Below are 26,727 nucleotides of genomic sequence, written 5' to 3'. Positions count from 1 at the left end.
AATCAGGAAGACCGAACATCCTTACTGTACCTTCTAGCTGATTAATATGATGATTTTGTTTTGCTGACACTGAGCATTAAACAGTTCAAGGAGACAAGTGGTGATATTTTATTTGAAAAGATTCTTATATTTCTATACGGAATTGTTCAGTTGATAGAAATGCTATGCTATTATTCATTGATTTTTTTTTTCCTTTCATATCAGTGATTTCTCAATATGCCTTGGGGTAGTTTCAAATTGCTTTCATTTGATTTCATAAAAAAATTGCTAAGGAAAGTATAGAAAAAAATCATTCAAAGAAATTTCCACCAACATCCCAAATATGGGTAACTTCCAAGGCTAAGATCCCCTTTAAATAGTCCCTCCTTCAGGGAACTTGACCACCTTTATACACAAGTTGTTTGAGGCATGTAGCCCAAACTCTGGAGTTGGCCTGCCTGGGTTCAAATCCTAACTCTGCCACTTACCAGCTGTGAGACTTAGGCCAAATTACAGAACCTCTCTGAGCCTCAGTTTCTGCTTGTGTAAAACAATAGTACCTCTCTCATTGGACCATTGTGAGTATTAAATGATAAATCAGCATAAAACACTTGGGACAGTGCCTGGTGCACAGAAGCTTATGTAAGCACAGTTATAATTACCATATCAATGGTGATCCTTGTGCTGATGAACCCAGTGTTACTCACCTTCCCGTTTTTCTCCAACCCATTGGTCTCGAGTATTGATTTGCTGACCTTCACTTCCATTTGGAAGTTTTCTCTGCTCTTTCGTCTACACTAGTCCCCCAATTATAGAGAAAACAGCCTAATGTAGAACTCATCTTCCCTCTCAAAATAGGTTTGTCCCTCCTGACATACCTAAGAGATTCCCTACAAATTAATGTGAGTAAAGCAAGTCCTGTCATCTTTTTCTCTAAAACTTATACTCTGTCAACTATCCCTTCCTTCCCAGCCTCAAAAGCATTGCATCTGAAGCACTGCCACTGCCCTCTCCTCCTGGGTTTTCCTGGCCAAGCCCCAATCCATCTGCCCAGCAACTAAGAAACAGTTTCTTTAAATACCTCTCTCATTTGAGAGCCCTGGATAGCTGCTCAAAACCCAAGGTCCCAAAGCTTCAGATGGATGTGTAATTGGGGGCTGGGGGATGGCAGGACAGGGCTGTGATTATCAGTCAACATCACCCAGCTGATGACAAATATTGACTGAACACCTAGCAGGGGCCAGGCACTGTGCTAAATGCTGGGTTATAAAGAAGTAAGAAGACACTGTTCTCTGCCCACGCAAATAGACACCTAAAAATATAAGACAGCAAAAATGGTCCAAGCCAGAGGAAGTATATGAAGGGTGCCTGGGGCTTTCATGGTGTGTCATATTACCAGCCTTGCCTTTAAATAACCAGGGCTTTAGAGTGTGCTGGGACAAAGCAGGCGCTTAATAAAGGTTGGCTGGGGAAAAAAAAATCAACAAGTGAAAAGAATGAAGTCCTCACAGAAATCTTTATATGTGGCATCAAATAAATGATGATAGTGTCTGCCAATTCAGCAGAATCTACCAGCAACACACATTAAATGGTGGTACATGATTTGAAATGTGTTTGCACTCACAACACTTCACTTGCTTCCTGGTGACAAAAGTGTGAAGAGCAGGAGCCATTATCATTACCAGTATCTTAATCTCTAGTATTCACATCAGGAAACTGAAGCTTAGAGAAGTTAAATGACCTGGTCAAGGTCACAGGGTTAAAAAATGGCTAGATCCACAACTGGGCTCCTGAATCCAGATACAAGATTGTTACAAATGAAAAAGAAAGCCCTCATTTCTATTTAAAATAGTCCTATTAATTTTTTAATGTTTTAAGTCAGGTTCAGTAAACGTTTTCTGTAAAAGGCCAGATAGTATATATTTTAGGCTTTGTGACCCACATGGTCTCTGTCACAGCTACTCAACTCTACCTTTGTAGCAGGAAAGCAGCCATAAACAAGATGTAAATTAATAGATGTGTCTATGTTCCAATAAAACTTTATTAACAAAAGTGGACCAGAGGCCAGATTTGGCCCAGTTTGTTGACAGAGGAGGTAAGATAAAAGAAATTAAACTGCCTCCCTTTTATAGTAAATGCATGTGTTATTAGAAAATCTGTGCTTTCCCTTGCTTCCAGAGTAATAGAGTATGATGCCCATATGTCAACAGAGATGTGGGAAATATTTTAAATATACCAACACTATAGAGTGTTGTAAGGACTACACATTTTCTTCAAAGCAAACCTCATGTATACATTTTTATTAGGGAGGTCAGTATGTCTAACATAAACACATTTTAAAATTCCTTCCTACATATTCCGTCTATTGGGATTATTTATCATGCCTTGTTCCCTGGCTTAGAGCCAGGCAGAATACAGGAGTTTTAATACCTTAATCCATTACATGGATATTTTAGAGCTCCAGAAGACAAAATAAAATGCACTCTCATGGTCATCTATGCAATAAACCTGATATGCCATTTAATATTTCATGTTCCATTTTATATTTCAGTTGTGACAGTTTCCAGCTTTCAATGTGCAAAGTGACACAGTTTCAGCCATCTTTTTGCTCCAGTTTTTTCTGTTTGTTTGTTTAGAGAAGTCTGACAATCCATCAACAATAAATTGCGGGCTTTGAGGGGTGATTATTGTTACTCCCCTATATTCTGAAGAAGTATGGAAATAACTGTCCATTGGCATATGCCAAACCGTCTGTGGCAATGTGGTGAATGACCTGGTCATGACTGCTTTTATTGGGCCATGTTACCTTGTTGGAAAAAGAGGTTAGGATTTATTTCTACAGTTAGTTAGCTGGGTAGCTGGTCTGTGAAGATGGCATGCTTGATGAACCACACCTCCCAGATACACAATACTATGTAGGTCCTTCCCCTTGAATCTGGGGCACTCCTGTGATTTGCTTTTTGCCAACGGAATGTGGCAGGAGTAAAGCCATCTGAGGCTAAGTCATAAAAAGCCTCCTGGGTTTCTTGGGATGCTTATTCTGAAGAAAGTCAGCTGCCATGTAAAGAGTGCAACTAACCAAAGATCACCAATTTATAACAAAGCCGAAGCCAAAAGAGAAGGCTATGTGGAGAGAGAGATGCTCAGACACCCTCCCGCAGTTCCAGCAATCTTAACTGAGGTACTGGACATGTAAATAGAGAAGCCTCTTGGATGTCCAGCCTAGTCAAGACTTCAGATGGCTCTAGCCCCATGGCAACCTCACTACAATCACATGAAAGACACCCAAGTAAAACAGAACTTTGACTGATAAATTCAAGTTAATAATAATAACTAATAATTAATCAATAATTGTTGTTTTAAGCCATGAAGTTTTGGGTTGAGCTCTTACATAGCAATTGATCACCAAAATTAGTCTATATTTATTACTAGAAGATTTTTTATTGTCGAGTCATCAAGAACCTGTGAACAGGGCCCATCTCCACTCTTACAGAATATAATAGACAGTTATTTGATTTCACATTCACTGTCCTAAACTATGCATACATTCCTCCTAGTTACAAGAGCAACTGAAAAATTCCATCTAAAAATAATGATTAAAAAATTCTAGGTAAAAAGGAGTATGATAATTGCTTACCTGTGAATTCAAAGACTGTACCAATCAAAATATCATAGAATAAGGCTCTTAAAAAACAAGATCGACTGCAATGCAATGGTTCTTTTTTTCTCAAATAGCTTATAAAGCTTACTCACATCCATTTGAGCCCACGTGTGAACACCACCTGCCTATCACTTGCACACACTCTCTTTCATTTTGAGATGCAGATGTCTGCTTATAGGGTTGTTGTATTTTTATTTGTTCCTCCAGGGAACAGATTGAATTCTCCTCCCCACACTGGACATTGCAACTCAAAATAATAGCAATGACCTACAGGTAATGGGCCATAATACTCACTTGATACCCACTAAAGCAGGGTTTACATCACTCGCTCTCTGTTACCTTTCATGAAACATCTGTTTCATATGAGCCTGTTAAAAGTGCATACATCTGTAAATAATAAGTCTGTGTGTGCACATAATTTAATGAATTAGGACATAAAAAGGAACTGAACAGTAGGGGCCCAGCAATTAGAGTAACTGCCCATTTTATTAAAAATGTATTGTGTCCAGCTTTCACTTGGGAAACCTTGTATTATTATGTGGGTTCTGAAGCTTCCAACCTTCTCCGTCATCTCTCCCCACAAAGAAAATAAGAACTTACTTTGTATAGTTGGCAAAGAGAAGGAAAACACATTATGCAAAGCTGAGTTGGGAACTTGTGACTCGCTTTCTCCTACTAACTGTGATTTGGGATGGGTGGTTGAACCTCTCTGTGCCCTGGAATCCTCATCTGTAAAATGGGGGTAATAACAGTGCATGTCTCTTCAGGATGCTGTGGGGATTAGAAGACATAAGGTGTTTTAAGCATTTGGCACTTAATAAGCACTTAATAAATATTAATTATGATGGTGATTTGTTTTGTTTTCATAAAAAGCAATCATAGCTTGAAACCATTCGGGGGGCAAAAAAAAGCAAGCCTTGGTTCAAAATTTTGATTGTTTGCTTTGGTTTTATTTTTATTTTCTCTCTTTATACCAGTTCTAGGAATGGACAAAAATAAGGAGTAGTGATTTCCTGGTTAACAGGAAATAATGTCAGAAAATCTCTTCCCGTGATACCAAAGGGAGTACCAGAAACCCAAGGAAATATGCCATTCTCATAATATTTTCACCAGGTTTCCTTACACACACATTTGCAAGGGTTGCCATAATAGCCAACTTGAACCTCCAAAAGTTTTTGACAGGCTCCTCAAGCTCACTTCCGGTGTTTTGAGTGACCTGAAAATACATAAGTAAACAAAAGCAGACTACCTTGAGATATTCTGAATTTCAAGTTCAAAACTCAGCATGTCTTCTGAGCAATGACTGGGTACCAGGCACTGGGTTACAAAGCAGAGCACACATATGCAAGTGGGAGAAGACACTCATGGGAGAGAGAGAGCAAGGCATTTCTAGAACACAAACTGGGGCTTCATAGAGTACGGCCTGTTCCTCTCTGCCTCCCTGAAGTCTGTCAACATGTTTAAACTGAATTGAAAGACTTTTGAAAATATTGGAAGATACTGTGTCCATTTGCAAACCAAGCAGGTAGGGAACACAGAAACAGAAATCAGACGTTACCATAATACAACTGCTACAAGGAACATAACAGAAGTCCAGCCCAATGGGATTCAGTGAAAATCTTGGCTTAGCTCTGCAAAGTTAAGTGTTAGCAAAGTGCAAAGTAGTTGCCAGGCCCCAGGAAAAACAGTTCTACCCAAAAGGAAAATGAATTAGGCAATGACTGAAATCACCACTTTATAGTATTCTGTATATATTTTCCTGCAGTCTATTTACTGTCTACATAAAAGGATAATTAGAGCTCATTAACAGCATTAGGAGAAAAGAGTAAAGACTGCAGGGAAAAGGGAGATAAACAAAGAGAATGAACAAATATTGAAAAAATAATTACAGTAGAAGCATATTGAGCTGTATTGTCCAGTGCAGTAGCTACTAGCCACATGTAGGTCTTGAAAGTTAAATTAATTAAAATTAAATTAAATTAAAAAGTCAGTTTCTCAGATGTATTAGCCACATTTCAAGTGCTTAGGAGCCACGTGTGGCTAGCAGTGCTGTACTGGACAGCACAGAATTATAGATCATTTCCATCGTTGCAGCAATTCTACTGGAGAGCACTAATATCGAATATATGAAAGGCTGCTACACGTGAACATATGCACTGATTCAACCACAGCTTACTGAGTGCTGACCAAGTACTATGCTACTGGGAACACAGATAAAACACACAATACCTGAGCTCAAAGATTTCTCAGTCAAGTAAGAAAACCCAATCAATAAACCACCCCTCTACCCGCCCCCCACACACAAAAGGAGAAATGGGTAGAAATAAAGGAGCAAATCAAGTGACTTCAGTGGGAGACATGGTACTGAGTTTCCAAGTGTTCCTTGTAAAATTCCTTCATTTTTTCTATATTTAAAAATATTTTCAGAATAAAGTATTAGGAAAACATCTATTTACTGAGTATTATGGGTCAGGTTCTTAAAATGCACATCCTTACTTAAGCCTATTATGAGCTTGCAACATAAGCGTTATGGATCCATTTTACTGGGATCTCAAGTCCTCACAGATGAGGCACACAGGAAGAGGGGCCTGTCCACGTGAGCCTGCCCTGCCCCACACTGTTTCACCATAGTGCCCTTCAGCATCTTGTAGACTGAAATTTGCTTCCAGCTAGAGCCCACCATGTCACCTCTGGCAAATCACTTCAATTCATCTAACTGTCTCCATTTACTCAAAGTACAGAATTCAACAACAATTAGCTTTCAAACAAAAGAAACAGGCAGAACGTGGCAGATAAAAATCCAAACTTCAGAACAATATATTGAATTTACAATAAACTTGAAATCACTGAAATAAGAGCCTTCTCTAAGTGGCTCTTCTTGTGGTTCTCAGTAAATACAAGGCTAATTCTGATACCCAACCCCTGTGAGCTGCAGCAGTGACTAGGCCAGTGCAGACTTCAATAGCAAACAGGATATAAAATCGAAAGGGCAAAGGAGTAAATGGTTTCCTAGTTTGACAATTTAAAAGGCTATGGTTTATATTACAGATATGATTTAATCTGAGGAAACCGTGTGAGTTACAATTCTTTACCTCTTTCTTTTCCCTCTTTCCCCTAAACCAAAACACTCCATAGTCCTTTCTGGGTATTACTGGAGCATAAAAAAGTGTTCAGGTGATGGTAGCACACAATCGAAAATTTAATTAAGGCCACTGAATTCTATACTTTAAAATGGTTAAAAAGGCAATTTTAATATAAATATCCAAAATTCACACTCACAAAAAAAAAAAAAATTTTTTTTTCAGTAATTCTTTACTCAGCTAAAAGAGGTAAGAGAGCAAATTGTTGAAGATGAGGACCCCGACGTGAACAACTGCATGTGGAGTTCAGAGACAAGGCCTACCTGGGATTTAAAACCCAGGTCTACTACTTACTATCTATGTGACTTCAGTCTATGTACTCACCTTCTCTGAGGCTCAATTTCCTCATCTGTAAAATGAGGATAATATCTTCCTCATAGGGTTTTTTGTGAGGATTAACTGATAATAATGTATGGACAGTCAGAGTAGAATTTTGTTAAACATTTAACCAGCCACAAAACAAACATAAAACCCCACAACAGTTCTTCATTTTAGTCTCTTTCAGAAGACAATACTTCCTTCCTTATTATAGGACATATAAGCTACGATTTTATGGAGGGTTAAAGACGGCTACACATTCCTTGTCACTGCCCCCACCGAGAGGCTGAGTTTGCATCTCCTTCCTTGAATCTGGGTTGGTCCTGTAACTGCTTAACAAATAGAATAAGGTGAAAAGGACTCTATGCCAGTTCTAGATTTAGCCTTTAAGAAGACTGGAAGCTTCTGCTTCCCGCTTCCTGGAACGCTCACTCTTGGGACGCTCTCAGAACCTAGCTGCTCTGAGTAGCATATGCCACTTGGAGAGGCCACACGTAGGTACTGTGGTCCACAATCCACCTGAACTCCCAGCCAACAACCAGTGAGTGAGCTGGCGTGGACTTCTAGTCCAATTTGACCCCTGGATGACGCAGCCCCAACTGACATCACGTGGAACACATTTGTCCAGTTGAGCCCAGTTATTCCACAGAGTAAGATTTTTTTAAGCCACGAGGTTTTGGGGTGGTTTGTTACACAGCCATAAATCACAGACCCAACCATCAAATAATATAGTTTTTAAAAATCTTATCTATTAAGATCAAACCCCCAAAGAACATAATTAATCAGCAAACACTCCAGAAATATCCATGAGACTCTTCAAGAAGCAAGTTTGGAAGGTATGTGCTTATTTCATTGCTCAAGACAAGTTTAAAACTCGTTTTTGTGAACTACTTTTAGACGTTACCTACAAGGCTTTTACACAGAAAACCCTCATTACTGCTCCATTACGACAAAAATGTATAACTTTCTTGATCATCTTATGCACCAGTATGGTTCTCAGTGTTTTTTATTTTTTTTATTTATTTCCATAATCAAACTCAAGTTCAAAGTCCTAATGAGACTTTTGTGTTTGTGTTGTAAGGAATAGTGTCACAATGACTTGTGCACACAAGTTGTTCCCATTAGATTTTGAGTGCAGGGAGCAGGGAGAGAGCTGGATCCCCTTGGTGTCTCCCACACACACATCAAAGACCCTGGGCCACGGCAGACACCCAAGAGCCGTTTGTGGATTGTAACGCTGCACGATGGAAGCCATCACGAGCTCCAAAAATGTATTGCACCAATGACAGCACCTTTGGGCAAAGTGTATTGTGACAGCTTTGAAGGTGACAACACTCACTTGTAACAGTCAATCATTTAAACTATATCAAGGGTTTGGTAAATGGATGCCCTCAAATCAGGACTATTGTACTACCCAGCCTGTGACAAATGGGAAGGATTGTCACCTCCGTTTTGAGAAACAGAGAAACCATTTCACTGAGGAAAAGACATACTGACTGAAAAATCACTGTTCGCTATTAGTAAAGGCACATAAGCTACATGTATCTTGCTAAAATCAGAGCAGAAGGTCTACCTTCCTAGGAACTATGTTTTCAAGTCAAGACTAGAATCTTAATTTACATGATCTCCAATCCTTTCCACAAATCCTGCAATGCAGATGTTGTTTTTGCCATTTTATAGATGTAGAAATTGATCCTGTGTTAATTCAGGAAATTTCCGTTATCTCAGGCAACAGGCCTGATTCGGGGTTGGGGGGAGGGGAGTGAGGAGATAGAGGTGGAGAGCTGCACGTAAGGGTAATTAATGTATGTGGGAGAAGTGGGGAGAAGCAGCAGTAAGACTCCTATAGTCTGACAGCTTTTCACAGTCTCTGATCTGAGGGCAAGAAAATTATTATGCTTTTGTCTCTATAGAGTGAGGCCTTCATGTCAGGTGATGTGATAACTTGTGCAAGAGTATTTGCAACTCCTGCCCACTACAAGCCCAACATGGGTTTCTGGAAACGCTTTCCCAAGTAACTGAGAGACGCTCTATTCATCTGCATCCTCCAACTTCCCCCACAAATCCAAACCTGTTCATCCCATCTCTAGTTCCTATTGTTTCCTCTGATAAGCAGGGCCCCAGTGAACAATTAAAGCTTTCAATAAATAATCTCTAAGCACATTCATTTGATTGACTGTTATTTGATACAGCAGTTAGTTTCAATGGGGCAGTTAATATTGATCACATAAAGTACTCCAGACAAACATGAAACAGTTCCAGAACTCCATGGATTATTACCCTTTATCTGCCAGTCATCTGGGTTACTTGTAATGGTCACGGAATTTAAAATCAATAATAACAATTAGTGTTCTGTACACCAAAACGGATGAATCATGTGAAATGGGTTTTCATATAAAATCACAGGTAAAGCGGGCCTCTAACATGGAAAAAATCTCTCGGAACTTCCAGTGCACATTTGGCAAGGCACTTGCATGCAAGTCTTTGAAACAGGCAACAAGAGAGAAAGAAAGGTGTTCAGGAGAAGATGCAGCCATAAAAACACAAGCGAAACTCCTGATAGCCTTAATCCAAAGAGATGAAGCATAGAAGATAAAAGTGATCAAACTCAGTGTTAACAAATGTAGTAAAATTAATGGAACTGGCAATTTATATCCTCAGAAATGGGCTTCTACCTTTTTCAGCTTCTGATTCATAGGCATTAATTGTGATTTTTCGTAATAAAATGGCAACAATGGTATTTTAGCTTCACGGCACCACTACTGTAATGTCTGGATAATTAAAATGCAAAGCAACAGAGAAATGTTTCATCATTTAACTGCAACCAGCACACTATGTGAAACCATCCATTCCAAAGACTTGTTTTTCATCAATTATTTGTTATTTATCTGATGTAAATATAAGAAGGACTAATTAAAATGTATGCCTTTTTATACAGCTTCTTGTCATTAAAGCCAATGAAAGCGTTCTGAGGACCATAATGAAATAATTATGTTTGCCTTTAAGAATTCTCTTCAATAACACATGGCAGTACTGAGCTAAATTAAAACATCAGGCACTAAATTTCTCTTGCCTCCATTTCCATTTTAGATAATTATACCCCCAAGCTTTCCAATAGACCAGACCCTAAAAAATCTTTTGGAGCTGAAACGGTCTTCAGATCATCAGCCTTTTTATAATTATGGACTTTGATGACGAGACAAAGGTATCATAGCTGTGAAAGCTTTAATGCGTTTGAGAAGGGGCGTTATTATAAGAGGTCTTTATTTGCTCTGGAAATCGGAGAAAAATTGGGATAAATGTGATCCAAATCTTCTTTTTCCAGTTAATTGATACACTCATCTTCACTGGTCTTATCTGCAGCATTTCTACCACAGTATTTTGAATTCAGCTAATTTCTTGTTTCTGATTTGGAAAAATTTTTATCTGTGGAGAACACTAATTGATGAATAACAAAATACAAACATTCAACCAAATCTGTGTCAAATTAGGAGAGTAACTGCTCGTTCAATTAAAAAAAAAAAACCTTAAAAAATAAAAAGCTACCTTTAAAATAGGAGTGGACCGAGGAGAAGCTGTACATTTTAAAAATAAAATAGTACCCTTTCATTTGAATTTCTCCTTCTCCAAAACCCAAATCGAAGATAGGTCCCAAGGCAAGCAATCAGAGTTTAAGAGGAAAAAAAAAAAAAAAGGCTGGAAAGAGGTCAGGAAAAACCACTAGGCGGTTTCAGGACTGGTGGCAAAGTGAAATGGCTTTAACAATGTTGTCATATGATGCAGATGGGGGTGGGAACTTTGTATTTATAAAAGTAAATAGGAGTTCCAGGGATTAACTCCGACAATGTGAATCCCCTCACATTTTGTTATACACAGAGAGTTGGCAGGGTTCATGGAATATTCAGTGTTGCTGGACAGACTGTCTTACGAGACATCAGAAAGAAATTGTTGACAGCTGGGAAACAAATACTTATTATATGACAATGTAAAATTGCAATTATAATCTCAGAATCCGCTTTTATGAAAATCACTCTATCACCCCCAAGTTATTCTTTATTCTCTTTAGAGAAATCTCCTTTGTGGAGATTGTCACCCACCACCACCCCTGTTTGAATTAGCTCTGTCTCCCCTCCCCTGAGCTGGTTTACCCCATCAGCTGCTGTGGAGGGCCTGGATACTCCAGGAATCCATATGCCCCAATTAGAGGAAATGCTCAGCCAGGCTGGGTTGCCTCGCTGATGTCAGTTCCTGTTATCCTCGCCTTATCATACAGGGGGCCAAGAGTCTTATCTTACTGACTGGCCCCCTTTCAGCTCCCCACCCTACAGGGCCAGAGAAAAAGCAAGTCAGCATTTCCATTGCCTGTTTGAATTCCCACCTAAGGGGCACTGACAAATCAAAAGAAATAATAAAATGCCTCCAGACTCTCTCTCTACTCCCTTCCTAGGTAGAGAGAACTTTGGCAACTTTATTTTTCATTCATTTAAAAGGGGTTGGTGGTGGGATGAGATGACAATCATACTTCTTAAGGAAGGAAGCTGGGATTGAAAGAGAATTCAGGGCAACATATTGACTGATGAGATGGTGTTATTAGATCTTACAGATGGGGTAGGTTATCTCATCTCCTATTTAACAAGGGGTACTTAGGCCAAGCCGCTTACAGACAGGATACTGATAAATCAGAAACCTGAGTTAACTGCACCCTCCTCCCCTCATTGCCCCCAACTCCCAACTTCTTAAGAAGTTGGCAAAGAGCTAATACAGATTTGTTCATTATTCAATTTAATTCTACCACCACCACCACCCCCACCCTCACCACCACCACGCCAACCCTGCACACACACAAGTGCTGGAATCAAAAAATCCAATCGTTTTTGGCAGGGGATGACTTCTATTTACAGATCTATAATTTGCTACAAAAAGAATTCATATTCAGAAGATGACCCCAAAGCACAAGGCGATCCTAAATCATAATGAAAAAATTAAGCTGTGAGCGCTGTAGTTCTATTGACCATAGAATCCAGGCAGAGACTTTCTGTGCCACTCCTGGGTTCAAAGGGCAGCCAGGGAGATGTTGTAATTTTGAAATATCTGGTATATTTCAATGATTTATGTGGGAACTGTGGCAGTATATTTAAAAGTGGGTTATTCTAGAAAATCAGAGACATGTAATTGCCATAACTTCCCTATAATTTGAAAGGGAGATTTTACACTAATATCTTTCAGAAAGGTTTTTAGCCAAGATTTTTTCTGATTAATTTTCATCAAAAATTCCCATTTCTGAAATAATCTTTTTAATTGATAGTTAACTGAATTTATATCAGAACATTTAAAGTATAAAAATGTCATTTTGGGATAAATGTATTGGCCCTTCCATGTAACTCAAACTGCACAGAATATTTTAAGGTATTCTAAAACGAGCACTGCATTTATTGTTTTTATTTTCAAGTCCTGTGCCACTTGAAAAAGTTCATATTTTGCCTCTTGGTTTTACATCTCCATCTTCTTCCCAGAGGGTAACTTCCTAATTAAAAAATTGTAATTTTTAAAAAATTTGATTATAAAGATTATAAATTTCTTGAGCGCTTAATTTATAATCTTTATAATTTATCATGTATTTCCGTTCTGAGATATAATTTAATGATGCTTGTGGAATGTATAAAGGACAAAACAAAAAGGTGTTCTTTCCTTTTCAGTCATCTCGGGGGCTTAACATGTTGAAGGTAAATTATAAGCATACGATATCCAGAAGAATTTCCTTTACTCTTATCCTTTAAAGAAAAGTTAATAACAATACTGACCGGTTAATATATGGTCAGAGGCTCCCAGAAACGAGAAGAAAACTTCTGATTCATGTCAGCTACCCTATCAGAAATTGCCATTCTGGTCATTTATCTATTAAGAAAGAAAGGTCTGATTCAATGCAATGGCTTTACATTTTGGGATGGCAGATCAAACTATAAGTACAGTTTCCAAATCAATTCCATAACTTAAGTTTAAGTGAACAGATTTATGCCTCTCCTACCGTTCTGAATTCACATTTTTCCTAGCGATAAAATTTAAACTCATATTTTTTTCTTCTAAGCTGCACATCAGTAATTACCTGACAAACATCAATTTATCTGGATAGCGACAATATTTCAGTATTTCTCTTTTTCACAGGGAAAGTAAACTCTGCTAATCTTCCGCTTGTTTTTAAACGACCCTGCCTTGTGCCCTCTGAGGTTTGAGCAAAAGTCCCTTCTTGTCTCTGCTTTCTGATGGTATTAGTTACCACGGTCATGTGGCTGAGAAGCAGAAAATTATGTCCTACTTTAGAAAAACAATTGAGCCTTTTCACAGAAATATTTATTCAAAACCCCATTCAATTCATATGGTGACTGTCAGTCTTTATTTAGTCTCTCTTTCAGAGGGTATCTTTGATTTTGCCACTTTGACCCCAATTTATATCTCACTAGGAGAGGATTTAGATACTCTTTAGTACTTAAAATTTGGGTCCCACTGATTTGAGAAGGGGACTTATGTTCGCAACACTACTGTGTGTTTTTAAAATAGATGATTTCTTCCCATTAATGGGCCAAATCCTATTTCGAAAGGAAAATACTGTTTTCTTTTTTATTTTGATGTGTTAAGTAGGGAGAAGACAGGGAAGAGGGCCAAGAAATTGACACACTCATGGTTTCACCAAGAGCAACTATGTTTAGGCCCCCAAAATATTAGGATTTATCCTATACCCACTGAGCAATTAATGCCAAAAACATCTGGAGCAGCCTAAAACCAGGATAATCCGGGAGGCATCTGAATAGAAAAACTTGGTGACGCTGATGCCTTCCAGGGGCAGTCTTAAATCAGTATTATTTATACCACATTCCCTTAGTAGCCCTCTAATCCTGACTTTGAATTTTATAACAAGCAATTCATAGGCCCTACTCCAACCAGCAGCTGGCTAGCATGTCATTTTTCTGTTTTTAAAATTAAAAAGGAAATAAAGAGACTATTCTAACACCTTTCAGAAAAGCGTCTGATGTGTTCTATGTTCAAAGGTTTTGCACTAATTACTTCATAAACACACACACACAAACACAACCCATAAAAAATAAGTAGGATCTCAAAGCAGAAAATAGTTTTGGTTGGAATTTAGTACTTTTTTTTTTCTCCTTGCCCACCGTTTCCTCTATGTTAAGAACATAAACAGATCTGCTTCTCGTCAAAATATCTATTATAAAAAATAGAAAAGGTTGTGGCTTTTATGTTCTTACTTCTCATGCAAAGGTAGCCCTGATGTGCTTTTATTTCACCAGCTATGCCAACCTGAACCAGACTGCGTGGCAGATATGTGTTAGAATTTTTTTTTTAAGTTTTCAGTTATGCTTAAAAATTTAATCCTTGAACAACTAAAGTGACCAGTCATAAAGTGGTTTATGGAGGATAAAGCAACTCCGCAGGGGCACAAACAATATTTACATTTTATTCACTTAACCTAAAGTTTGGATGTGGAAATTGACCACAATAAGCACTAATTGCCCTGCTTACAAAAATAAGACACTGGAATTTCTGAAATCTCTTTGTCAAATGCCTTTATTTACTTTTTCTAATGCAAGTTTCTTTGATTAGCTGAACTTTGCTGTTATCAACACTTCTTTCTTATCGGCTAGCCCTAGGCGAATGACACATTCACCACTCTTTCTCCCTAGATAAGGCAAATCCCTTGTTTAACTTGTCCAAGAACAAACAAAGTCCCCCCTCCACCCCCCCGCCCCGCTCCTACAACTTAATAGGCATGTTTGGAGGGTTAATTACAAAAGGGGGGATGTCTACAGCTTTAAAAAAAAAAAAAAAAAGCTCTATTAGATTTATTAAACTTTCCGCCAGGATCCTGATCATTTTTTTTTTCTTTCTGCTAAAAATTATGCTCCATTAGAACTTTCTCTTACAAGAAAAAGTTTCGGAGAGCCCCAGTTCACTGGTATTTCAAATAACCTTGTTTCATGCTGTTTTAATTGCTACAGATCTAAAAGATCTGTTCGTGGGATGGAAAATTATTTTGTAACACTCAGTTTCTTTGAGTTTTCCGGAAAGAAAATAGGCAGTAGGAAAGAAAAAGCATTTGGGGAGCAGCTGAAGATTAAGATGCCTACTGAAACAATAATCTTTTTGCCCTACTTTTGCTCTATGAAATGTTAAATCAGCCAGCCAAACTGTTGACATCAAAAGGTTATTGATTTTTCAGCTGCAAACCTGTTGCTTTCCTGACCCAAGAAGCAAGCCTTTATTCTTAAGAAAAAGTTTCAGAGAGGGCAATTTAAATCTTATCATTGTTCCCACTCTCCTTTTTCTTCTTTCTCTTTAGATAAGCCACCCAGTTATTAGGAAAACTCAATTTTTTCCAGTTAAACTTTGACCTCTTTGAAAACAAAGATTTAAAATGTCATTTTCAGGCTAATGCTCCAATGAATTGTCAAATAAAGTACTAAAAACATTTTGATAGATAGCTGAGCCATTTATCTAAATCACTGTCAGGGCAGCGAAGCATCCTGCAGGCTCCCACTCCAGCCACCCGAAGGTGGGATTTTCTGGGACTTCTGGTCATTTCTCAAGCCTGCGGCCAGACTACTGTTGACCAGATGCATGCCTCGGCACTGTGTCAGCATCAGATAACCAAATAGTCAATATTTTTTTAAAAAACTGGGCTACCACACTTATATTTCCTTTCCTTCAACCGAAGCCTAGGTTCACGTCCGAATCGCAAGATATGGAAATAATGGATGGCTCAGCCCAAGGGGTGTTCATTGCCAGTAGTTTTCTAGCAAAACAGCAACTTCTTAGAGCAACAAAGTGACTTGGAAAGGTGGCAGCAGGGTCAATGCTAAGAAATATTGCCTTTCCTCAGTAAGGAAAACATTGAGGGCAGCTGCTTTAACTGGTGGTTTATGAACTTCAGGAGCAGCAGCCACCTTAATTAGGCTAAATTCCTTGCAAGGAAGATGTCATATTTTAATTACTTTGGGCTGTTGAAATACACAAGGGGGGGTGGTAAAAATATACAGCTAACAGCGAAGCCAAAGAACAGTAAAGTTAAATTCCCCTCTGCAGACATCTTAGTGAAAACTGCACACTGTTGTCAAATTGCCCTACTTGAAGAATGTTTCAAAGTCCTGTGGTCACCCTCTACTTTTTCCCCCCCTCTGCATATTTTTAAAATTGTTTTCAAAAGACTGTAAGGTTGGTAAATAGAAAAGCAAAGGTGGGGGAGGGGTTGTTTGGGAAGAAAACATGTAACAGGAAATTTTCAGCAGAGGGAATCAATATGCACGCCAGCATATCACACCCCTGCAGCATTAAATCATTAAACCCTTTGTCTTGCTACCAATGCAGTTTATTTCCAATGTCTTTATTGCATGCAAGAGAGACAATTAATTTTTTTTCTTGGTATAAGAAGGGAAAAAATAAACCTACATTGAGCAGTGTGCCGATGTTGCCACTCGGTTTGGGTCAATCCACTGAAGCATGCTTTGAGAGCTTTCTCCTGGAGCATGCAGGAAGACGGACTCGCAGTGTAGAAATCCAGGATTTGCCCAGGACTCACTGACAGAACATCCATACAGTCAAACATGATCTCCCCTGCACCGAATGTCTGCAAAAGTGCTTATCCTCTAGGTGCGGAGGCAAATGGCATAGAAAAGTCCACCCAACTCCATCAAACTCTGCCCCTTTTTTGGCACGTAGGCTGTTGGTCTTTTTCCCAGCCCCGAATCATGAATTATGACAGACAAGCCAGCTAAAAGCCTGTAATTGATCCAAATGATCATTTACCATTTTCCAGGCTTGGTCGGCCAATCCAGCCGGGGCGGGGGGTTCCCAGAAAGATCCCAAGTTCTCCTTCCAAGCAAATGCCTGCAAAAAGCCTTCCGAATGCGTTCCGGATCCTACCCCGACGGTGCCCAGACAAACCCTGCCTGGATCGCTCGTGTCCTCGGCATCCCGGTCCTCAAACAGCTCGGATGGGGGAATTCTGGTCCCCCCTTTGGCAAAGAATAGACCCTCCTGCCTCTGAACAGCTCACTTCCTACTACTTCTGTCACACGGAATGAAAGATTGAATTGCCTAATATATGCGAGTGAACTTTCGGTGAACCCTTCCCGGGCTGCTAACCTTCAAATGACCCAACTAGTCTGACATCACCAACTCCCAGGATTCTCACAGAGCTTAAAAACTCCCAGCAGCCCTGCAAAAGCAGACAGCCAGAGAAGCAGGCAGTGAGTGCAGAAGTCGGCTCGCTCATTCCCATTTCTCACCTTAAAAACAATACAAGAAGTGTTTTTAAAACGAGCTAGGGGAGGAGCCAGGACGCTGCTCCTGACTCACGTTGAGCGCCAACTTCTCTCCCTTTACGCCTTTTTATTTGCCGCGGCTTAGCTTGGAAGCGAGTGTTCTCCCCTTGCTCGCATGCCTCCCGCCCACCCCCTCGCCTTCAGCCCACCCTTTAAATTCCTCTGTGCGCCTCTCTGTCTGTTAAATTCCTTGTAACTTATGTATTTTTCCACTCCTGAAAAAGCAGATGCAAGCCCTAAACTGTAGAACAGAGAACAGCTACCCCCGGGGAAGCCTTGAGTTGAGAAACTTTCCATTTGATAGCTTTTTGCTCTTTATCCCTCTTGCAAGCCCTGGTTGAAGGGGTTGCATTTACACTTGAAGTTACCCAGCTTTCTGGATTCATTTACTCTTAAAAATCTGTCAAGTCTATGATACAGCATATGGAGTAGATACACATACAGAGATATATAGGATTTTAGTTCCTATCTGAGAAAACATAATAGAGTGGTCAAGAGCATGGCTTTGGGAGTCAAACTGAATAGGATTCTAATTCCAGCCCAACTGGTTACCAGCTCTGTGATCTGGGGCAACTATTTAACCTCTCTTGGTCTGTTTTCTCATCTGCAAAATGAGGATAGACTACTCACCTCAGTGGGTTGCTGTGAGGACAAAAAGAAATAATGCCTGTATATTGTTCGGTATACTTCCTGGAAGAAATGTTAGCTATGACTCATCCTCTTATTTTTCACCTGGGAAAATAGAAGTTCAGGGAGACTGAGACCTGCCTGAGGTCACACAGTTCAAAATCACCACTAGAATCTAGCTCCCCAATACTAAAATTACTTCGCAGTTCCCACATCCGTACATACCAAATAGCCATGTGGTTGCTCCTGCTCATCACACAACACATGAACACCTATTTTGAAAACTGGTTAAGTATAAGTAAGGACTTTATATTTCCAAGGGTTAGTTTTCACCAAATAGCCATCAAATTCCAGCCTCTAACCCAATCCTGGCAATGTATTAGAATAGAATAATTTTAAGAGTAAATGACTTAAAAAAAAAAATTCCTCCCACACTAACCCAACCTAGGGAGGAGAAGCTCCTTAGTCAGCCTGAAAACACTAAGGAGGACAGGTGCAGTATTTACAAATAAACTCAGGCAGACAGAGAGCTTTAAAAGGGAGAGCCAGTCCACCCTGCAGCCATTTTGCACAACTTGCTTAAAGGATGCAATGTACATCAAAGAAAGGAAACTCTAGGGAGGAATTAAAACACCCTACTACCTCTCCTGCCTCTCTAGTATTTATGTACAATTCTCCCACAAAACAAGGTGGGAAGGGAGAGAGAGCCTCCTTGTCCCTTGCAGGGAAGCATGCTGCTCCTCTCTCCTTTTTGTGGATTATGTTGGAATGTGCATTGGCATCCAGGCCTTTTAAAAGCCTGTCAGGGGGCACCCCATCCAATGCTGAAACTCTGTTCTGTCTAGCGGAGTTGCTAAGTGGCACTCATGGTGTAACATGAAAAGTATGCATCACACACACTTACTAAGTCAAAGATCCTTTTATGAAGGTACATTAAAACAATTTTAAGCCCAGCAAGCTCAATTCATTGAAAAGTCCAGGGTGATAAAGGAGTGAGATTTTGCTGAAAATATGTGATTCTCTTTCTCTCTTTTTTAATATGGCCATTATTTTGTAACAAACCCTTATTATGAGAAACCCTTTAACTACAAAGAAAACACACATTTTTAGCAAGGGAGCTCAGAGGAATTTACAAAACATTTAACACACTGTCATTAAGATAGTTGTAAAGATACACAAAGCACCACATTATGTGCCACTTTCTACTTGGTCCAAGAGACTAACAGCTCCAAATGCTTATTTAAGGTCCTCAGGGTTCCTTGGAAACTGGGCTCATTTTGCACTCTGTAATGGAGGTGGATAGAAACTTGTTAGAGAGGAAGCAGCTATAGTTAAAATACAGCAGGAGGAACTTAAGTTGGAGATGAGAAACAAGACACCACTGACAGGTGTGTGGTACAGGTATCTGTTACAATGGGGAGTCATGGCTTCTCCTGCTGAAGATCTTTCCAATGAGTAAGAAGGCACTGGTCTTCCCACAGGGAAGAAAGATGAGAATGGGCATCCCTCAAATTCTGTTCACTCTCATTGTGTTGGGCTAGAGAATCAGCCTCATCTATGATGGTAGACTAACTGCTCCCAAATTTCTTCCCCCAATACTGTGTCATTGTGTGGTACACAATGTGTGTGTGTCTGATGTAGGGGTTGGGATACTTGGTGTTTTCTTTTTTTGTAAAAGAGTATTTAAAATTTTTAATCACCTTAGAGTTCTCTGAATGGTAGAGAAAAACTTGGGCCTTGAAATGAATGATCACTATTTAAATCCTTGTGAATAGAATATTATGGGTTTCTTTTAATGCAACGATTTTCACTATTCAATTCATCATTTCTCACTATGAATTAATTAAGCTGATAGCAATTGTTAGAGCTATTACTTAATCCAAGTATTAATTTATTAAAGCAACCCCACAATTTAGCCACCTGTTACCTATCATTACTTCAAGCAGCAAATCTAATCCTTACAATTCTTAAAAACTTGATTCTTTCTCCAAATTCTTATCTTAAGTGAAATTAAGGAAAGACCTTTGAATAAGCCACAATTCTTTAAGTATGTGTCCATGTACTAGAAAGGTTAATGAATATGGTAGAATTAGGAAAATGGCCTAGTTAATTTTTTGACAAGGAAATTAAGTTATTGACACTGCTTTAAATATTAGACAAAATGTTGAAAGAAATATCCTCTTTCTTGGTTCAGCATAAAATAACATTCTGATATGTGTCATCTCCTCTATTTTTTTTTGTTTGATCAATGATAATAGAAACTCTAATAAAAGTATGTTTAACCATAAACAACAAAAAAAGCAAAAGTTTGAGAGTGAAATACACTTTGTTTCAGAGAAACTGTATATTTGTCAGTGTGACACAGCGCATTTGAAACCCATAATCATAAAACAAAAATTTATAGCCAGGGTTCAGGGTCTACATCTGTTTCTCTGGTTTTTGTACAGCAATTACCCACTGGACAATCCAGAAAGAAACACCATGAATCATGCTTTGCAAACATGTTTGAAGTAGAGAGTTTTGTGAAGAAAGAGCAGGCGTCAGTGTACAACAGCATTGCAGCTGGTCGTGTTCAAAATTGGTCAAATGCCTTGTGATGTCTAAATAAAAAGGTTCTCACAGATGCAGACGTATCTGACCCAGGCACAAGGCGTGCAAAGTAGACACACACAGAGGAGGGGTGCAGGGAGGTGAGCACTGATCATTTTAAAAAGACACGCCTACCACTTTCATGTTTTTTTGTTTTGTTTTGTTTACAGTTAATCCCACATAAACCCTTCTTACCACTGTTCTGACAGAAAAATAAATGGCTTGTTCTGAGTGATGTGTGTATTTCAGAAGAAAAGCGAAGACAGGGATGTTTTGCCCAGCCCAAGGCAAGTGCTGATGTGAGGCAGAGATGTTTCTGTCAGTAGCTGGGAAAAGTTCTAACACTATTCAAGGCATGGAAACTTTGCTTCTGGCTCTTCGATGTGAACACCTGCTAATGCAACAGACTGTTGATGTTCGTAGATCTTATACCAGAAAAGAAAAAACACTTTTCAAATTTGAACTTGGAAGGTGGCTCAAGGCATCAGTGTAGAGGCTGGGGCTTCGCAGAACCCCAAGAAACATTTGTTCTTCCTCTAATCTCTCTCTCCTCCTTGAATCTTGGCCACTTTGTCCTTCATTTGGTTCTTTTCTCTCCTATTCTCTGCTTCTTTCGGATTTCCTCTCTGAAGTCTTCCCACACTTTACTTGCAAACATTGTTCCTCTAGGACAAGATGCTTCTCTTCCTTTTCACACTTGAGTTGTTTTCTTTCGCGCTTCTATGTTTTCTGCTGTACATAACTCACTAAGACAACTCTTTAAGCCCAACAGTTTCTGTAGGTCCCAACTCGAATCTTAAGTATGTCTCCCCCCGAATGCCTCAGGACTGAGCAATAAGCTTCCGACCATTTCTAAGCCTAATGGCACAGCTGATAAAATCTCAACCTCAGTTTAGGGAAGCCCTCTTTAGCTATTTCCTTACGCCCCCCTCCCCTTTTATAATTTATATATTTTAAAAAGTAATGCATAGTCACTAGATTACAGGTTACCAGAGGCAGGGCTGGGGTTGAGTAATTGGCAGCTAATTCTTAATTGGTGCCGAATTTCCTTTTGGGAGGATGGAAAAGTTTTGATAATGGGTTGGTGGTAATGGTAGCACAACATTGTAAATCTATAATTAGCACCACTGAATTGTACACTTAAAAATGGTTAAAATGGGAAATTTTATGTTGTACATGTGTTAGCACAATAATTTTTTTAAAAAAAGTAATGCCTACTCATAAAATACATACTCATAAAATTCAGAGAGCCTAGTCTCAAAGATGTAAAGTAAAAATGTATACATGTATATGTAAAAGTTCTCTATGTATTAACTCATCAATTATGGAGTACCTACCATAGGCCAGACACTGTTACAGGTGCTGGGCAAATATCTGCATATCTTTTTAGGAGGATTGTTTGCTGCTTTTACACAAATGTAATCTTATAATATACATGCTGCAACATTTTTTACTTAGTAATATTTCTGGAACATCCTTGCATAAGAATAGTACGTATAGATCTTTCTCATTAAAACACAAACACACATGCACACAAATGAATAGAATCTTTTTACATCAATGCACCATAACTCAGTTAACCAGTGCCCAACTGGTGGTCATTTAGGTTGCTTCCAGTTTTTCGGTATTACAAGAGGCCCAAAGGGTATGTGTACCAATATATCTGCTGGATTAAATCCTAGTAGGAGTATTGCCAGGTCAAAGATTATATGCATTTTAAATTTTGATGGCTATAAAAAATTGTACTCCAATATAGTTGTGCTGATACATAGCTCCCTTTGTTCTAAATCAGAGGTCAGTAAACTTTTTCTGTAAAGGGTCATGGTAAATATTATGGACTTTGCAAGCCATATGGTCTCTGTTGCAACTACTCAACTGTACTGTTGTGTATAAAAGAGTTATAGACCATATAAAAAAATGAATGGGCATGGCTGTATTTAAAACTTTATTTACAAAAACCAATAGTTGTAGACACGGCATCGTGGGATGGAGAACATCTTCTTGACCAAAAGGGGGATGTGAAAGGAAATGAAATAAGCTTCAGTGGCAGAGAGATTCCAAAACGAGCCGAGAGGTCACTCTGGTGGGCACTCTTACGCACACTTTAGACAACCCTTTTTAGGTTCTAAAGAATTGGGGTAGCTGGTGGTGGATACCTGAAACTATCAAACTACAACCCAGAACCCATGAATCTCGAAGACAGATGTATAAAAATGTAGCTTATAAGGGGTGATAATGGGATTGGGAAAGCCATAAGGACCACACTCCACTTTGTCTAGTTTATGGATGGATGAGTAGAAAAATAGGGGAAGGAAACAAACAGACAAAGGTACCCAGTGTTCTTTTTTACTTCAATTGCTCTTTTTCACTCTAATTATTATTCTTGTTATTTTTGTGTGTGTGCTAATGAAGATGTCAGGGATTGATTTAGGTGATGAATGTACAACTATGTAATGGTACTGTAAACAATCGAAAGTACGATTTGTTTAAAAAAAAAAGAAAGAAAGAAAGAAAAACAAGGAAAAAAAAATGATGTAGTGCCCCCTTGAGGAGCCTGTGGAGAATGCAGGGGTATTCGCCTACCCCACCTCCATGGTTGCTAACATGACCACAGACATAGGGGACTGGTGGTTTGATGGGTTGAGCCCTCTACCATAAGTTTTACCCTTGGGAAGACGGTTGCTGCAAAGGAGAGGCTAGGCCTCCCTAGATTTGTGCCTAAGAGTCTCCTCCTGAATGCCTCTTTGTTGCTCAGATGTGGCCCTCTCTCTCTGGCTAAGCCAACTTGAAAGGTGAAATCACTGCCCTCCCCCCTACGTGGGATCAGACACCCAGGGGAGTGAATCTCCCTGGCAACGTGGAATATGACTCCCGGGGAGGAATGTAGACCCGGCATCGTGGGACGGAGAACATCTTCTTGACCAAAAGGGGGATGTGAAAGGAAATGAAATAAGCTTCAGTGGCAAAGAGATTCCAAAACAAGCCGAGAGGTCACTCTGGTGGGCACTCTTACGCACACTTTAGACAACCCTTTTTAGGTTCTAAAGAATTGGGGTAGCTGGTGGTGGATACCTGAAACTATCAAACTACAACCCAGAACCCATGAATCTTGAAGACAGTTGTATAAAAATGTAGCTTATGAGGGGTGTCAATGGGTTTGGGAAAGCCATAAGGACCACACTCCACTTTGTCTAGTTTATGGATGGATGAGTAGAAAAATAGGGGAAGGAAACAAACAGACAAAGGTACCCAGTGTTCTTTTTTACTTCAATTGCTCTTTTTCACTCTAATTATTATTCTTGTTATTTTTGTGTGTGTGCTAATGAAGGTGTCAGGGATTGATTTAGGTGATGAATGTACAACTATGTAATGGTACTGTAAACAATCGAAAGTACGATTTGTTTTGTATGACTGCGTGGTATGTGAATATATCTCAATAAAATGATGATTAAAAAAAAATAATAATAAATTAAAAAAAAAAAAACCAATAGTGGACTGAATTTGGCCCGTGGGCTGTAGTTACCCTGTTCTAAACTAAGAATTTAACAATTTCACTAAATTCTACATAGTCTATTTATATCTATAAAAAAGCAGCCATATATGTTTGGGATTTGTTAACAGTTTAATTTCCTTCTCTTTAAAAAGTTTTACCAAGTTTTAACCTCTATGACACATGAAAAATACTACGTTTCTTTTATTATATTACTTCATCCAAAATCATCTTTCCTTCTTACTTGATTCATAATTTCCCCCTTTCCAACTTCACTCTTTTCACATCTGTTAAGTAAAATAAAATGGCAGGCTGCCTTGGACGTTGCCAGGAAGGACCCCTTTCTGAGAAAGGATTTTCTGGAAAACGAAAACAGTTGACCTGCAGGGGCTCTCTGAAAAATGAAACAATGGAATATATTCTGCAGAATTGCAAATAAGCAATACCTGGTGATAAACCAATTTTGGTCCAGGAGAGAGAGCTTATCAGAATGGACATAGCACACTAACCAATGTATATGGGCTCCCCACTTTGTAAGAACCCCCTATGAAAAATGGAAACTGAACATCAGCCAATCAGAACATTTCCTCATTTGTTTCCACAACTGGCCTATAAAAGCACCCCCTTTCCACTCCCTTGGTGCTGGAGCTCCTTATCAGTATGGTAGTACCCCATTCTTGAATTGTTTGTTACCCAAATAAGCTTTGATAAAAATGTAATTTGCCTCAGTTTATCTTTGACACATCCTTTTACAAGAAAAGGTGTAGGACAGCATCTCGGCCTTCAAAATGTGCCCAGATGTCCCTTTTCTTTTCCTTCTTCACTACCAGACCTTGCTTTAAGGCCAACTGTTTCCATCACCCTCTCTCTCTCTCTCTTTCTCACTAGCATGATGTTGATTCTAATATATGACAGCAGTATTTGGACAAAGGAAAATATAACAGTGACTCCTGCAAATAAATGCCAATGGTACCTCTGGGCTACAACTTCCTCATAACTTTCCTGTATCTTTATACATATTTTTTCCTGTCTTGTTTTGCTGAGCTAAGGTTAGATGTACCTCTTATTTGGCAGTATGCTTTGAAGAATGGCTAGATCCAAAGAATGGCTAGAAGCAAAGGTTTCTGAGAGTGCTTTGCAAATATTTCATGTTAATATAATGAATATAACCTAGACGCCTACCTTAATTCCTTATTCAGTGCTTCATTTTTAAAAAAATCATGTATATAAGCAGAGGCTATTAGTTGGCTCTAAAACTGTGCTGTTTAGATTAACTAAAATTAAATACAATTAAAAACTTAATTTCTCAGTTGCCCTAGCCTCATTTCACGTGCTTGAAAGTCACATGTGGTTAGTGGCTACTGAATTGGATAGCACAGATATAGAACATTTCAGTCATCACAGAAAATTCTATTGGACTGTGGTGCTCTAAGTGGTCAGTTTGTTGATTAGAGAGTACGTGATAGGTGGGTGCAGGGACTCTGGACCTTGCCTGACTGAACACCAGCATCACCTCTTACTAGCTGTGTGACTCTGGGAAAGTTACTTAACCTCTATGTGCCTTAATTACCTCATCTGTTAAATGGAGATATTCATGGATTGACATCTACATTAAAGGGTTGTGGTAAAGATTAAATGAGGTAATATAAGTAAAAAGCACTTAGAACATTGCCTGACATATAAAAATTAGTTTTAAAATGTCAGCTATCCTGCAAAGGAGAGGCTAGGCCTCCCTATAATTGTGCCTAAGAGCCTCCTCCTGAATGCCTCTTGCTCAGATGTGGCCCTCTCTCTCTAGCTAAGCCAAATTAAGAGGTGAAATCACTGCCCTCCCCCCTACGTGGGATCAGACACCCAGGGGAGTGAATCTCCCTGGCAACATGGAATATGACTCCCGGGGAGGAATGTAGACACGGCATCGTGGGATGGAGAACATCTTCTTGACCAAAAGGGGGATGTGAAAGGAAATGAAATAAGCTTCAGTGGCGGAGAGATTCCAAAAGAAGCCGAGAGGTCACTCTGGTGGGCACTCTTATGCACAATTTAGACAACCCTTTTTAGGTTCTAATGAATTGGGGTAGCTGGAACTATCAAACTACAACCCAGAACCCATGAATCTTGAAGACAATTGTATAAAAATGTGGCTTATGAGGGGGGGACAGTGGGATTGGGGGGGGCCATGGGGATCACACTCCCCTTTGTCTAGTTTGTGGATGGATGAGTGGAAAGGGGGGGAAGGAAACAAACAGACAAACAGACAAGGGTGCCCAGTGTTCTTTTTTACTTTAGTTGCTCTTTTTCACTTTAATTATTATTCTGGTTATTTTTATGTGTGTGGTAATGAGGGTGTCAGGAATTGATCTTGGTGATGAATGTACAACTATGTAATGGTACTGTGAACAGTCGAATGTATGATTTGTTTTGTATGACAGCGTGGTATGTGAATATATCTCAATAAAATGAATATTAAAAAAAAAAATGTCAGCTATCCATAGGGAGAAAGTAAAGAAGTCAGGAACACACCGCTCAAATATTACTACTACCAGGTACAGAGAATCTTCTACCAGAGCAGCAGAATCTTTCAACCAGAGT

At 39.2% G+C, this 26,727-nt stretch overlaps 1 protein-coding gene across 3 annotated transcripts in view; it reads right to left on the bottom strand.

Moving 5' to 3' along the window:
- The window catches only part of RARB (retinoic acid receptor beta), a 783,867-nt gene that overhangs the window by 183,447 nt on the left and 573,693 nt on the right, over positions 1 to 26,727 (bottom strand). The window contains exon 1 of one of the 3 annotated variants that reach the window (XM_037845938.1): positions 16,555 to 17,311. The exons of 1 other annotated variant lie outside the window; for it this stretch is intronic. In XM_037845938.1, coding sequence (XP_037701866.1) covers positions 16,555 to 16,711 — 157 coding nt within the window. In that variant the 5' untranslated portion in view covers positions 16,712 to 17,311. Of the gene's footprint in view, positions 1 to 16,554; positions 17,312 to 26,727 lie in introns of those variants that run through there. One more of the 3 variants, XM_037845948.1, reaches the window with a different exon arrangement.

Source organism: Choloepus didactylus, chromosome 1 (assembly GCF_015220235.1).
Source record: "Choloepus didactylus isolate mChoDid1 chromosome 1, mChoDid1.pri, whole genome shotgun sequence".
Classification (NCBI taxonomy): domain Eukaryota; kingdom Metazoa; phylum Chordata; class Mammalia; order Pilosa; family Megalonychidae; genus Choloepus; species Choloepus didactylus.
The sequence above is the reverse complement of the archived record's forward strand: the minus strand, read 5'-3'. Positions and strand labels throughout refer to the sequence as shown.